This window comes from Protobothrops mucrosquamatus, unplaced genomic scaffold (genome assembly GCF_001527695.2).
Source record: "Protobothrops mucrosquamatus isolate PMUCROS unplaced genomic scaffold, P.Mucros_1.0 scaffold3244, whole genome shotgun sequence".
Taxonomy (NCBI): domain Eukaryota; kingdom Metazoa; phylum Chordata; class Lepidosauria; order Squamata; family Viperidae; genus Protobothrops; species Protobothrops mucrosquamatus.
Window position 1 is genome coordinate 10,245 of NW_015389238.1, and position 13,135 is coordinate 23,379.

General features: G+C 42.5%; 2 protein-coding genes across 2 annotated transcripts; both read right to left on the reverse strand.

The window, feature by feature from the left end:
- Nucleotides 1-175: 175 nt before the first annotated feature.
- LOC107297344 (taste receptor type 2 member 40-like) lies at nt 176-3,133 on the reverse strand (the record flags this gene model as incomplete). Its single annotated transcript, XM_015826703.2, is given in 3 exon segments — nt 176-252; nt 2,225-3,000; nt 3,002-3,133. Coding segments are annotated over 3 exon segments (985 nt in total), but the record flags the coding sequence as incomplete, so codon positions are not given.
- Nucleotides 3,134-8,795: 5,662 nt separating this feature from the next.
- On the reverse strand, nt 8,796-9,680 carry LOC107297345 (taste receptor type 2 member 9-like). Its single transcript, XM_015826704.1, has one exon. It carries the CDS (start codon nt 9,678-9,680, stop codon nt 8,796-8,798), a length of 885 nt encoding a protein of 294 aa, XP_015682190.1.
- Nucleotides 9,681-13,135: the final 3,455 nt, after the last annotated feature.

Genomic DNA, 13,135 nt, shown 5'->3' on the forward strand with positions numbered 1-13,135 from the left:
ACTTCACGTGATCTTGATTCTATCCCTCCGTTAATGCAACCTAGCACTGTGTTGGCCTTTTTGGCAGCTGCAGCACACAGCTGGCTCATATTTAAGGGATTGTCCACTAGGACTCCGAGGTCCCTCTCACAGTTGCTACTATTGAGCAAGGTACCCCCCCATACTATACCTGTACCTGCTTTCTCTTCTATACATTCAATATTCAATCTGTAATATCTCCCAGTATAAGTGAGACAACTCTCATCTGAAAACCTGGAAGGAATAAAAAAAATAAACATCTGCCAAGGAGTATATATAACACTGGCTCTCACAATAATGACCTTCTGCCCTGCTAGTAGAGCTACCCAATCTGGGTTATAAATATTTGGACAACTACCAAATGGAAGCAAAGATGTACTGTATAGAAAATTCTTACATGGCTGCCATCTCATTTAGAGTTTTGCTGATGAGATCTGCTCCTGGTGAGACCCTCGTTCCCTCTGGAAAAGGAAAATTACCTTGGCACAAATATTATTTCGAATGCTTTTGTGGTTCTCTGCTGAACAAATATAAAATCACGATTGTAGGTTTTGGCCTCTGCTGGACCCTTTGTCAATTTCAAACCAGCTAACCCAGCCCTGATGTATCGTCTTTGAAAGCATCTTTCCGATCTCGTTTCATCAATTCTCCCCGTCAAAACCAAAACCAAACACGACTTTTTAAAAAAGCAAAATAATCCGTCGTGAGCTGATTTAAATTCTGAAGCTTGATTGGACTCTGCCCCTTCAAAGTTCTGCATATGTACAATTATATGGCTATTTATATCCTAACAGCAGCTTTAATTTTATTCAGTCATTAAGAGCCGATTCAAATTTGCTTAATTCAGTCATTTACAAAGCTGCATTTTGTAGGAGTTCTCTACATCTAATTGAGAAAGTATCTAGAGACAGACACTACTAGAAGGATAAAACGTGGATGTAAGTATTCAAGATAAGAGCGATAAGCTGAAGTTTCAGGTCCCTTCTGTTTTCATCTTTCTTCAGAAAAGTCTTAGGAATATCGCGAATGTTGCCCCACTTTACGATTTTTCTTGCCGCAGTTGTTAAGTGAATCACTGCAGCTGTTAAGTTAGTAACCCAAATGATTCTGGCTTCCCCATTGACTTTGCTTGTCAGAAGGTCGCAAAAGGGCAGGAAACCCTATACCATTTCAGACAAATGGTTGTCCAGTCTCTTCTTAAAAACTTTCAGTGTTGGAGCATTCACCGCTTCTGGAGGCAGGTGGTTCCACTGGTTAATTGCTCTCACTGTCAGGAAGTTTCTCCTTAGTTCTAGGTTGCTTCTCTCTTTGGTTAGTTTCCATCTGTTGCTTCTTGTCCTGCCTTCAGGCGCTTTGGAGAATAGCTTGACTCCCTCTTCTTTGGGGCAGCCCCTGAGATATTGGAACACGGCTATCATGTCCCCCCTCATCCTTCTCTTTGTTAAACTAGACATACCCAATTCCAGCAACCGTTCCTTATATGCTTTAGCCTCCAGTCCCCTAATCATCTTTGTTGCTCTTCTCTGTACTCTTTCTAGAGTCTCATCATCTTTTGTACATCGTGGTGACCAAAACTGGATGCAGTATTCCAAGTGTGGCCTTACCAAGGTATTGTAAAGTGGTATTAAACTTCATGTGATCTTGATTCTATCCCTCTGTTAATGCAGCCTAGCACTGTGTTGGCCTTTTTGGCAGCTGCAGCACACTGCTGGCTCCTATTTAAGTCCACTAGGATTCCGAGATCCCTCTCACAGTTACTATTATTGAACAAGGTACCCCCTATACTATACCTGTACATTATTATTAGTATTAGTTTATAATATAAAATACAAAAATACAAAAGGAAATAGTAGGGGAAAATAGAGAAGGGAGAAGGGAAGGGAAAAGTGTAGAGAAAGAGGAAAAAAGAAAGAAAAGGCCTTGACGTCCGACTCCCTTTGGTGCAGTCAATTAAGATTATAACATCAAACCTCAACTTCTTATTTTACATAATAGTATAAACTAGCCATTTCTATAATGACAAAACTATCTAATCGGTAAACCCCAAATCCAAGTTTCGGGTTTTTTTCCAACTCAAGCACAAAGTCCCGAAAGCGGTTTCCAAACCAAGCATCCAGATTTTGATCACGTGACCCTGGGGTTGCTGCAATGATCATAAGGATGAAAACCAGTCTTAAGTCCCTTTTTTCAATGCCATGGCACCTACCTAAAGTCTTTTTTCTGATGGCATGCCACGTAAAGCAGGATGCTTTTGAGTCTGAAATTAAAGAAAATTAACAGAACGGTGTGGATGGAAGGGCACACAGCAATCACAAGTAAGCAGATGTTTCTTTTCCATTCAATTCCAAGTCTGCAGGAGGGAGCCCCATGCAGGACATCAGCTACAAAAGTGCAGATGTAGAGTATTAGGAAAGAGATTAAGGATTTGAGGGCCGCAATGTGTGCCTCTGTCCTTGGATCCTTCAGACCCATCGTGCGCTGTCTCATCTGCCTGGTGTGTCTCCACAGGGAGGCAATTATCAAAGTGGACGATGCCACGAAAAGCAGAAATGGAAGGACCGTCCAAGTGAGATAGATGTAGAAGGCTTTCAGATAGGAGATGCCTCCCGCCTGGTTCTCCACGGTGATGTTCTTCAGATGGTTCCCAGTTGAGTTGCACAGCGGGATGTTGTAATCCACCCAGATGGAAGGGAGACACGAAACCAAAGAGACCAACACGGACCCCGCAAGAATCATGGGAACCATCTCTGTGATTCTCAGCTTCACCAGAAGGAAGTACCGGTGAGTGAAAGTGGCAATTTTGGCACAGTAGAAGACACTGAGGCAAGCAGCAAACCACAGACAAGCTGTGCTGGCTAACACCAGAAGGATGGACTGGATCCTGAGGGCATTCCACTGGTATAACGTGGGAGAAAATGTGCAATGCAGGATGGTTCCTTGTAGCAGAATCCGAGACAAACTAAGGCACATCAGGATGACTTCACAAGTGGGCACATTTTTTCCCTTTCACCCACATTGTGTAGCTGGCAACCACAATAAAGCCACTTGCAATCATCCCCAGAGAGCTGTGAGCTGTGATCGCAACCTGGAAGATGGTTTGCATAAGCGGCGACATGATTAGGTTAAAATCCCTTTTTCTTTCCTGTCTTGCTTTCCTCCAGTAATCAGAACTTCTTGGTGATCCCTCAGAAGATCTTCTGTTGACTTCCTTCAGAGATAGCATGGAGAAGTGGCCACTTTGTGCATGGGATGCCTACATATACATATTCACCATCCATTTGACCAGATACAAATATTCCTTCTTACGTTCCCTTGATGGAGGATAGGCCTGGTTCTCCGATTTTGCCTTTTCTCTCAACCAGAAAGTTTGTGGAAATCGACACTCTGTGTGTTATTCTGGTTTTGCTTTAGAGCATGCAAATATGGGACATCATTTCACTGCGGTTTTGATGCTGATGGATGCACCTGCACTTGTTACATTTGCCCTTCCTGTTTTTCATTCTCCTCCCGAGTGTCAGATTTCAGATTCTCAGTTTCTTGGAGAGGGTGCATATTCAAAAAATCAGAATAGAGCTGGAAGGGACTTTGGAGGTCCTCTAGTCCAGCCCCCTGTGTCATGGTTCCGAAAGAAATAACTTTTCAAAGAACTTTGAGGCTTAATTACCTTAAAGAATCCTTTAATGGGTTACATAATCCGGCACGAACAAAGGAAAGCCAAAAACTGAAACACCCCCCCACCCTAGCTCTCGCGACAAGCACAACTCCCTCCTTCCTTTCACAGTCATCAATCATATGCTCCAATTAAACAGAGGTGTGAATCTTCCTCCCGTCTATTCTCTGTTGTTACAGACTGCTGTTGCTTTGACCTTGGCTGTGCTATGCTAAGATAATGTTATTATTCACAGGCATTCCTCCCCCCTCATATGGCCCGCAATGCCTGCTTTTGCTCTTGAAGCGATATGTAGGCTAAATAAGATATGTTTGCTTCTTCACCTATGTCGAGCAATAACATCCAATGTTAGCAGACTTGACACCCTGCTCAAGCAGGAGACCCTATACCATTTCAGACAAGCAGCTGTCCAGCCTCTTCTTAAAAAGCTCTAGTGATGAAGCACCCACAACATCTGAAGGCAAAGCTATTCCATTGGTTGGTTGTCTTCACTGTTAGGAAGTTTCTCCTTAATTCCAGGTTGTTTCTCTCCTTGATTAGTTTCCATCCGTTGTTTCTTGTCCTGCCTTCTGGTGCTTTGGAGAATAATTTGACCCCCTCTTTTTCTTTCTAGCAGCCTCTCAAATACCGAAATACTGCTATCATGTTCCCCCTAGTCCTTCTTTTCTCTAGACTGGCCAAACCCAAATCCTCCAACCGTTCATGTCTCTCCCTTGGATATCTTTTCTTCTTGTACGCTTTCAAACAGGCGCTGAAAGAAGAGGCTTTCTACGGCTTGGCTCAATGGACAGGCCATGCTTTGGTGGTTGGGGAATGTGTGAAGGACAGTAATTGATTTTATAAAGGTGGGGAGGATAGATTTAGCAAACTGTTTCTTGGCTTGTGGGTCTCTGCTGAGTTCCTGTGAGTTGGCCCAGCACGTTTCGTGTCGTTCTCTCTTCTTTATCCAGAATCTCTTTGGAAAGAGGGATTTTTAGCTATCAGGTGGGAGGCGCTGAGGGACATAGTACAGGTGGTCCTTCGACCTATGGTCAGAAATGAGCCCAAGATTTCCATTGCTGAGCAGTGGTTCAGTGAGGTTTGCCCCATTTTGTGACCTTTCTTGACACATTTGTTAAGCGAATCACTGCAGTTGTGAAGTTAGTAATGTGGTTGTTTGCTTGTTTGTTTGTTATGCCCTCATCTTCACTACAAGGTGACTCTGTTAAGTGAATCCTCATTGTCAGAAGGTTGCAAAAGGTGATCACATGACCTCAGAACACTGCAACTGCCATAAATATATGCTAGTTCCTTCCTTCCTTCCTTCTCTCCCTCCCTCCCTCCCTCCCTCCCTCTCTTCCTTCATTATCCTTCCTTCCCCTTCTCCTTCCTTCCTTCCCCTTCCGGCCTTCTTTCCTTCCTTTCTTCTTTCTTTCCTTTTCCTCCCTTCCTTCCCCTTCTCCTTCTTCTTCCTTCTTTCCTTCCTTTTCTTTGCTTCCCCTTCCTTCCTTCCTTCCTTCCTTCCTTCCTTCCTCCCTTCCTTCCTTCCTTCCTTCCTTCCTTCCTTCCTTCCTTTCTTCCACTTTCCTTCCTTCCTTTTCCTTCCTTCCCCTTCTCCTTCCTTCCTTCCTTCCTTCCTTCCTTCTTTCCTTCCTTCTTTTTTCTTTCCTTCTGCAAATCACATCACTCTGCTGATTCGAATTCAATTGGTAATCAGCCACGGTCCCAAGGTATTTTTCACACCTGCTATTAAAGAGCCAAATGTTTCCCCATTGTATATTTGTACGTTTGATTTATATAGGCTCCATTGATAGCTTTACATTTCCCTCCGTTAAATTTCATTCTGCTGCTTTTAGTCCATTTCTCTAATCTATCAACATCATTTTCAATTGTATTTCTGTCCTCCGGAGGCATTGGCTATGAAATTTGAAGATTTGATAACAGTCCCTCCCATCTCAGCATCCAAGTCATTAATAAAAATTTTTAAAAGACCTGGGACACAATTGGGGGGAGGGGGGTTGCAGAGTGGAGATCACAGTAGTAAACTCTTTCCAGTTAGATGACACATTGTTGATGCTCACAGCACTGACACCGGCTATGTATGATTACATCCCTCATAAACCATGATGTGTTCTGCTCATCTTCTCTGTTTTCCAAATCTGATGGAACAGGATAGACAGGGTGTTCAGAATTTATTTCTACTGTAATTTATTTATTTATTTATCGATTTCTGTAGCTGCCCATCTCAATCAATGACTCTGAGTGGCTTAGAATTCAAAAATATATCTATGTGTATTACAGTTAAAGCACTAAAATAATTTAAATTAAGACGGATGCAGTCATTAACATTTTCTCCAAGTGAACACCTTAAGGCATTTGGTTATCAGACAGATGTGCTGAATAAGAACAAAAGTCATTTATTTTATTTTATTTTATTTCATTTCATTTCATTTCTATTTTACGATTTTACGATTTTACGATTTTATTTTTATTCTATTCTATTCTATTATATTCTCTATTCTATTCTCTATTCTATTCTATTCTCTATTCTATTCTACTCTACTCTATTATTTTTATTTATTTTATTTTATTTCCTACCTTTATTATTTTTATAAACAACTCAAGGTGGTAAACATATTTCATACGGGTAGTCTTCCACTTACAACAGTTTGTTTAGTGAGTGTTCAAAGTTACAACGGCACTGAAAAAAGTGATTTATGACCATTTTAGGACCGTTGCAGAATCCCTGTGGTCACCTGATCAAAATTCAGAGGCTTGGCAACTGGCATGTACTTATGACGGTTGCAGTGTCCCGGGGGGGTCACGTGATCCCCTTTTGCGCTCTTCTGATAAGCAAAGCCAATGGGGGAAGCCAGATTCACTTAAGAGCCGCGTTACTAACTTAACGACTGCAGTGATTCACCTAACAACTGTGGCAAGAAAGGTTGTAAAGTGGGACAAAACTCATTTAACAACTATCTCACTGAACAACATATATGCAACTGTCTCACTTAATAACATAAATTTTGGGCTCAATTGTGGTCTACTTGAACTCCTTCCTTCTTTCCCCATAACTACCGTGTGAGGTAAGTTGGCCTGAGAGAGAGCAATTGGCCTAAAGTCACCCAGCTGGCTTTCAGGCCTAAGGCAGGACTAGAACTCACCATCTCCCAGTTTCTCGCCTGGTGCTTTAACCTCTAGACCAGGCATGTCAAACTCGCGACGTCACGTGACGTCGCACGATGTATCATGACTTTTTCCCCTTTGCTGGCAATGGGGTGGGCGCGGTTTCGGTGTGATGCATCCGGCCTGCGGGCCGGCAGTTTGACATGCCTGCTCTAGAAGACCCAGTGAATTGTCATATCCAGTGAAACGGCCATTTTAGTGACAGGAGTCTTCTTAGAGCTATGTTTAAAATTATGCCCTGCTCTATACCTCTTGAGACTCAGCTGGCTTTCAGCAACGAAACCACAACTTGAAAATGATTATAATTTCAAACAATAAAATAGTCGGGACACTAAAACATCGTTATAATTGTGACAAATACCCAAAGACATCTAAAAATATTGAAAGTCTACTTTAACAGGACCGCTCGTGGTTTTTGGGGAGGTAAGCAGCTAGCATTTCACAAATATAAGGGAAAAGTTCTGATTCAGATCCAAGGGTGAATTGAAATTTTATTAGGACCTTTGGCCAGTTAACAGAACTATCGCAATTTTCTTTCAATCGTTTGATGACCAATGGAGAAAGCTCACCAAAGACCCTGGCAGATTCTTGCACAGACATACAGATGATATTGTCAGCAGATCTCAGGCTGTGCTGCATCTTTCAAATAATCAATTGAGCATTTGATGACAAGAAGTGAAACTGGGATTTCTGAATGTAGATCATCTTCTCTATTGCTTTGCTACCATAATGGAATGTGAGAAAGACCTTGGGAGACGGGTGAAGAAATGCTGCCTAGGGAACAGTCAGATAAGGGAAGGCATAGCCCATAGCTGCATAACGGGCAGAGGATCTGCCCTAACTTATGAGGCTATAGAAACAGACACTGGGAGAATTGTATTTTCAGACTTGCAATATAGTCTTATAATAAAGTAGAATTAGCTCATCTGATGCGGTTTCCTGTCTGGTCTACTTGGGAAGGCTAAGTGCTACCCTACTAGCAACATTTGGAGAGAGAAAAAATTCATAATTCAGCACAGTAGGTGAAAGGAAGATGCCAAAAACCAGGAAAGAAGAGATATGAAATAGCATAGGATTGTCATTCAGTTTCAACTAGTATAAGAATTTAACAAAACTTCAAATATGTACATAAAAATATGAAGGACCTTGACTTTAAGGAAAAAGAACATGCAAAAAGATGAAACCAACCAATTTATCTTCTCTTCAGTTCTATGTAACCAGTACTAAAATCTCTATCATCTCTACATATCCATCCATCCATCCATCCATCCATCCATCCATCCATCCATCCATCCATCCATNAGAGAGAGAGAGAGAGAGAGAGAGAGAGAGAGAGAGAGAGAGAGAGAGAGAGAGATTATTCATGTTCAGATAGAGATCATAAACTCTCAGTGGCTAATTATGAGTAACACAAGCATGTTCAAAATTAAGTATAAAGTTCTAAAACCATGATCATCATGAAATCAATTAAACTGATCACTCACTACGATCCCAGGACAATGGGGATCAATCTAATTTCTGAAGGGAATCTGCTCCACTAAATAGAAGCTTCTACTGAAATACAAGAGCTGTGCCTAAGATCTATTGGGAAACCTTTAACTTCAAGGCAAAGCACACTCAAAAGATTTTGAGTGAAAGAAGAACAAGAGTTGGCATGGACTAAGAATATTTTACACACTGCTGCCCACCCACACGTCCCATTGAAACCTTGGACTAGGAAAATGGCATCACGTTGAGCTCATAGTGAACCACACATAGAACAGATTCAACAGAATTAGTGGGATCTTGAGTTGTCATTAATGTTAATTCCATCCATAAGCTGTTGGGGTCCTTGTTGAACTTGGTTGATTTCTTGCAGACGTTTCATTGCCCTGCTTGGTAACATCATCAGTGCAATTGTTTGAGCAAGATTGAAGGATGATTTCAGTCTGGGGTCAATCCTTCATGTCTGTTTTCTGAAACACCAGAACATCTTGCATAATCGTCCCCTCAGTTTGGAATTCATGACAATCAAAGCAACGGTGTGTCCTGAATTATATGAACTAACCACTATGTTGGATATAACCATTGTCCAGGGACTGGGAGAAAAGGTCATTGAGATTTCTGCTACAAAGGTTGCGGCATAGAGGATGAGGAAGGAGGTCAAGATCTTAGTGGTCTTCAGATGAACGTCCATCCTTTGATCTCGAAAGCCAACTGAGCTATTCTGCATCCTCTTCACGTGGTGCACAAGGGAGTAAATTAAAAAACCAGAGGAAATTAAAAATATCACAAACGATGGAAAAGTCCCTAGAATATACAGTATGCTGAACAGGAACATCTGAACCCTCACCTCACGTACACCCTCTGGGTTGTCAGACTGGTTGTGATCGTCAATCCAGAGGAAAGGAAGAGCCGAAATCAAGGAAACCAAGACTACCGCAACGAGCAAATGGGGAACCATGCTGGAAATCCTGAGCTTCATTTTCACCAGGAAGGGCTGGCTGAAGTTGACAATTTTCACACAGTAGAATACTCCAAGGCAGGTAGTAATCCACAGGGTGGTGGCATTGAAAAAGGTCCAGAAGAAAATGGTGACACGTCCAGCATATTTGGGTCGATTAATATCAAGGAAGCCAAAACAATGGAAGCCGAGCGTGATTCCGAGGAAAATAAATCGGGTCAGGCTGAGCGTCATCAGCAGGAGGCCAGGACCCGACGGTGCTTTGCTTCGGATCCAATCATGGCAGTCTGAAAGAAAGATGAATCCGTTTCCAGTCATCCCGACAAGAGTCACAGCTGTGGTGATAATAAGGCAGAGCCAGTTGTGAACTCCTGACACCGACATGGCTCCTCCACGGAGGCGTAAAACCAAAAGCTGGGGAGAAGCCACCAGCGTCCTTCAGTGAACGGTCAATATTTCTCTAGTGGAAGATGCATGGCTTAAGCCTTTTTTGTTCAGAAGAATTTGCAAAGTTGCAGAGATTTTGTTTAAGGTTTGTTGTTGGTAATGTAAATATTGTACAGGCCAAGGACGGGTCCTGCTTGCCACATTTGCATGTTCTTTTCCACAGCTGTGTGTGTTTTTGAGTCAGCCATTTAGTGTGTTTGGAAGAGCAATTTCCAAACATCTCTCCCTTAGGCCGAGTCCCTAATGCCCGAGTCATGGCAGGCAACAAAGATGATTAGGGGACTGGAGGCTAAAGCATATAAGGAACAATTGCTGGAATTGGGTATGTCTAGTTTAATGAAGAGAAGGACAAGGGGGGACATGATAGCATGTTCCAATATCTCAGGGGCTGCCCCAAAGAAGAGGGAGTCAAGCTATTCTCCAAAGCGCCTGAAGGCAGGACAAGAAGCAACGGATGGAAACTAATCAAGGAGAGAAGCAACCTAGAACTAAGGAGAAACTTCCTGACAGTGAGAACAATTAACCAGTGGAACAACCTGCCTCCAGAAGCGGTGAATGCTCCAACACTGAAGGTTTTTAAGAAGAGACTGGACAGCCATTTGTCCGAAATGGTATAGGGTTTCCTGCCTGAGCAAGGGGTTGGACTAGATGACCTCTAAGGTGCCTTCCAACTTTACTATTATTATTATTTTAAGCTATCCTCTGACCTGCCTCTCTTCTCTTCAGATTGGTGATAAATAAAAGCCCATTTCTGGAGATTTGATTCATGATGAAAATGCCAACTTGGATGATGCAAAGGAGATCTGGATAGGCATGTTGGCTGATGTCATTGTCTCACTAGGTTTCTTGTTCAAGAGCTTAGATATAAAGGAGGTCAGGGGAGGAAGTTCGCATGATGGCAGAAGATTCCATTCTTCTGGCCAAACTAAAGACAGGTGTCTTAGATAGTATCTGCTCCCTACAAAGCAGGTCACATGTTAGAAGAGAATGTTGTAGCTTAAAGTTGAACTGTGGAGTCCTTGGTGCTGTCTGAGCTTGGTTGTTTTCTTCCATGATGTTTCATCAGATGTCAAACGATCAATCAGAATAGAGCTGGAAGGGACCGTGGACGTCTTCTGGTCCAACCTCCTGCTCAAGCAGGAGACCATATACTATTTCAGACAGGTGGCTGTCCAGTCTCTTCTTAAAAGCCTCCAGTGATGGAGCACCCATAACTTCTAGAGGCAACCTGTTCCACTGGTTAATTGTCCTCACTGTTAGGGAGTTTCTCCTTAATTCCAGGTTGCTTCTCTCCTGGATTATTTTTTAGTCAACTGATGAGGTTGCCTAGTGTGTTCACACATTCAATTTTGTTTTGTACCTAGGAAGATGCTCCATAGATGGAGGTAACGATTGTGGTTCTTTTGTCATAAGTAGATCCTTTGTCATCACTGTTTGTGATGGACAGTTCTTCTCTCTCTTGCAACTACTTAAGGTCAATTTCAGGATCTCACAAATCCTTCAGATTTCCAGGGTTTGCTAAGGGAAACGTTTCCTGATTCACCAGACTCCTCTCTCCCTCCACTACCATATTAACCAGGGGTCTTCAAACTTGGCCCTTTTATGACTTGTGGACTTCAACTCCCAGAATTCCTCAGCCAGCATGGGGGAACTATGGCCCCTTCATGACTTGTGGACTTCAATTCCCAGAATACCTCAGCCAGCATGGGGGAACTATGGCCCCTTCATGACTTGTGGACTTCAACTCCCAGAATTCCTCAGCCAGGCACGCTGGCTGAGGAATTCTGGGAGTTGAAGTCCACAAAAGGGCCAAGTTTGAAGACCCCTGATATTAACCAACTGATTAATAAATCAATTGAAATCAATGAATACATCACTGATTGCATCTCTTGGGGTTGGTGTTTGTTTTTTTTTTGCAGATTCTCTCTCTCTCTCTCTCTCTCTCTCTCTCTCTCTCTCTCTCTCTCTCTCTCTCTCTCTCTCTCTCCCTCTTTCTCTTTCCACTCAAAGAACACCAGATCAAAGCTCTGCCTTTCTCCGTGCCAAGTGCCAAGTGCCTTCATTCGGCAATAGCTTTCTGACATTCCCCACTTTCCCCTCCATTCACCTCCTGACAAACAACTCGGAGAAACCAAAGAGCTCCTAGCAAACCTGGTCTTGATTGTCTGGCTCTGTTTTATTTGTTTGCTTACTCTGAAATGAGGCTTCAAGTGCCTCTGATAAATTGCTGCTCTCACCCGAGTTAGGTGTTTGCTTGTTGAGTTATGAGATTCCACTTCCCTACCAAGACTGCTCAGAAATGAAAAGCTTAGATAACAGCTTTCCCCTGGAGGAAGTGTTCTTTTACCAACCCTCTTAACGAAACACAGGAAAGCAATTTCAGGGAAGCACCCAGAACAGTGCTATGCAAACTCCAGCTGGCAATCCGTACACACGGCAAGCCAGATGAGATTTATGTAAATATCCCTGTGTACAAATAATAGGAACACTCACTAATGAAATCCGGTCTGGATTTGCATCGAAGTAATGAAGCCTCTGGATAGCTTTCTTTTCTTTCTTGCTTGCTTGCTTTTTCCCCCAAAAAATGTCTTCTCCTGAACAACAAAAAACTAGATGTATTATATTTCATTCCCCAAAGCGAAGGTGTAACTTTTGCCAGGGTGACATTTTGGATGGGATGTTATTTAAAATATTTATATAGCTGCCCATTTTCTAACCAGATCTGGGCAGCTTCCTATCAAAAGATAAAAATACATACAATCATATTCAAACTATAACACCTAAACACATTGAAACATTGAAAACAACAAAAACCTGGCACCAAGTCTAACTTCTGAGGTTCAGTCACCCCAATTGTATCCCAGCGCTTGGGGGGGGGGGGGAAACGGGTCTTCAAAACTTTAAGGAAGGCTAGGAGAATGGAGGCCTGGCGAACTGTGGTGGAATGTAGTCTGGATTCCCAGGAGGGAGGGGCTGCATCGCAGAGGACAAAGAGGTAGTGAAGCTTAGATAGTTTGATCGGGAGGAAGAGAGTTAAGATGGTTCCTCCCTAGCAATTCTCAGAGTATATCTATAATGATGCAAATATTGGTGTAGTTTGACAAGATTCGTGTCTATAGGTGTGGAACAATAAAGGAAACTGCTGGGGAATTCTGTGAATGGAAGTCCACAAGTCTTAACACTGCCAAGGTTGGACACCCCAATATAAAATATTAAAACAATAATATAATATCAGAATTAGTAGAAAAATAGCTAACATAGGGGTCAATATACAGTGGGTAGAAGTGGGATTTTCTATTTAATCCACTAAGCACCTCCAGAATGACACATCCCCATCAAACCCCAAGCCAATCAGTAGAGCCAGGTTTTCACCTTGTGATGGAGGGGGGGGC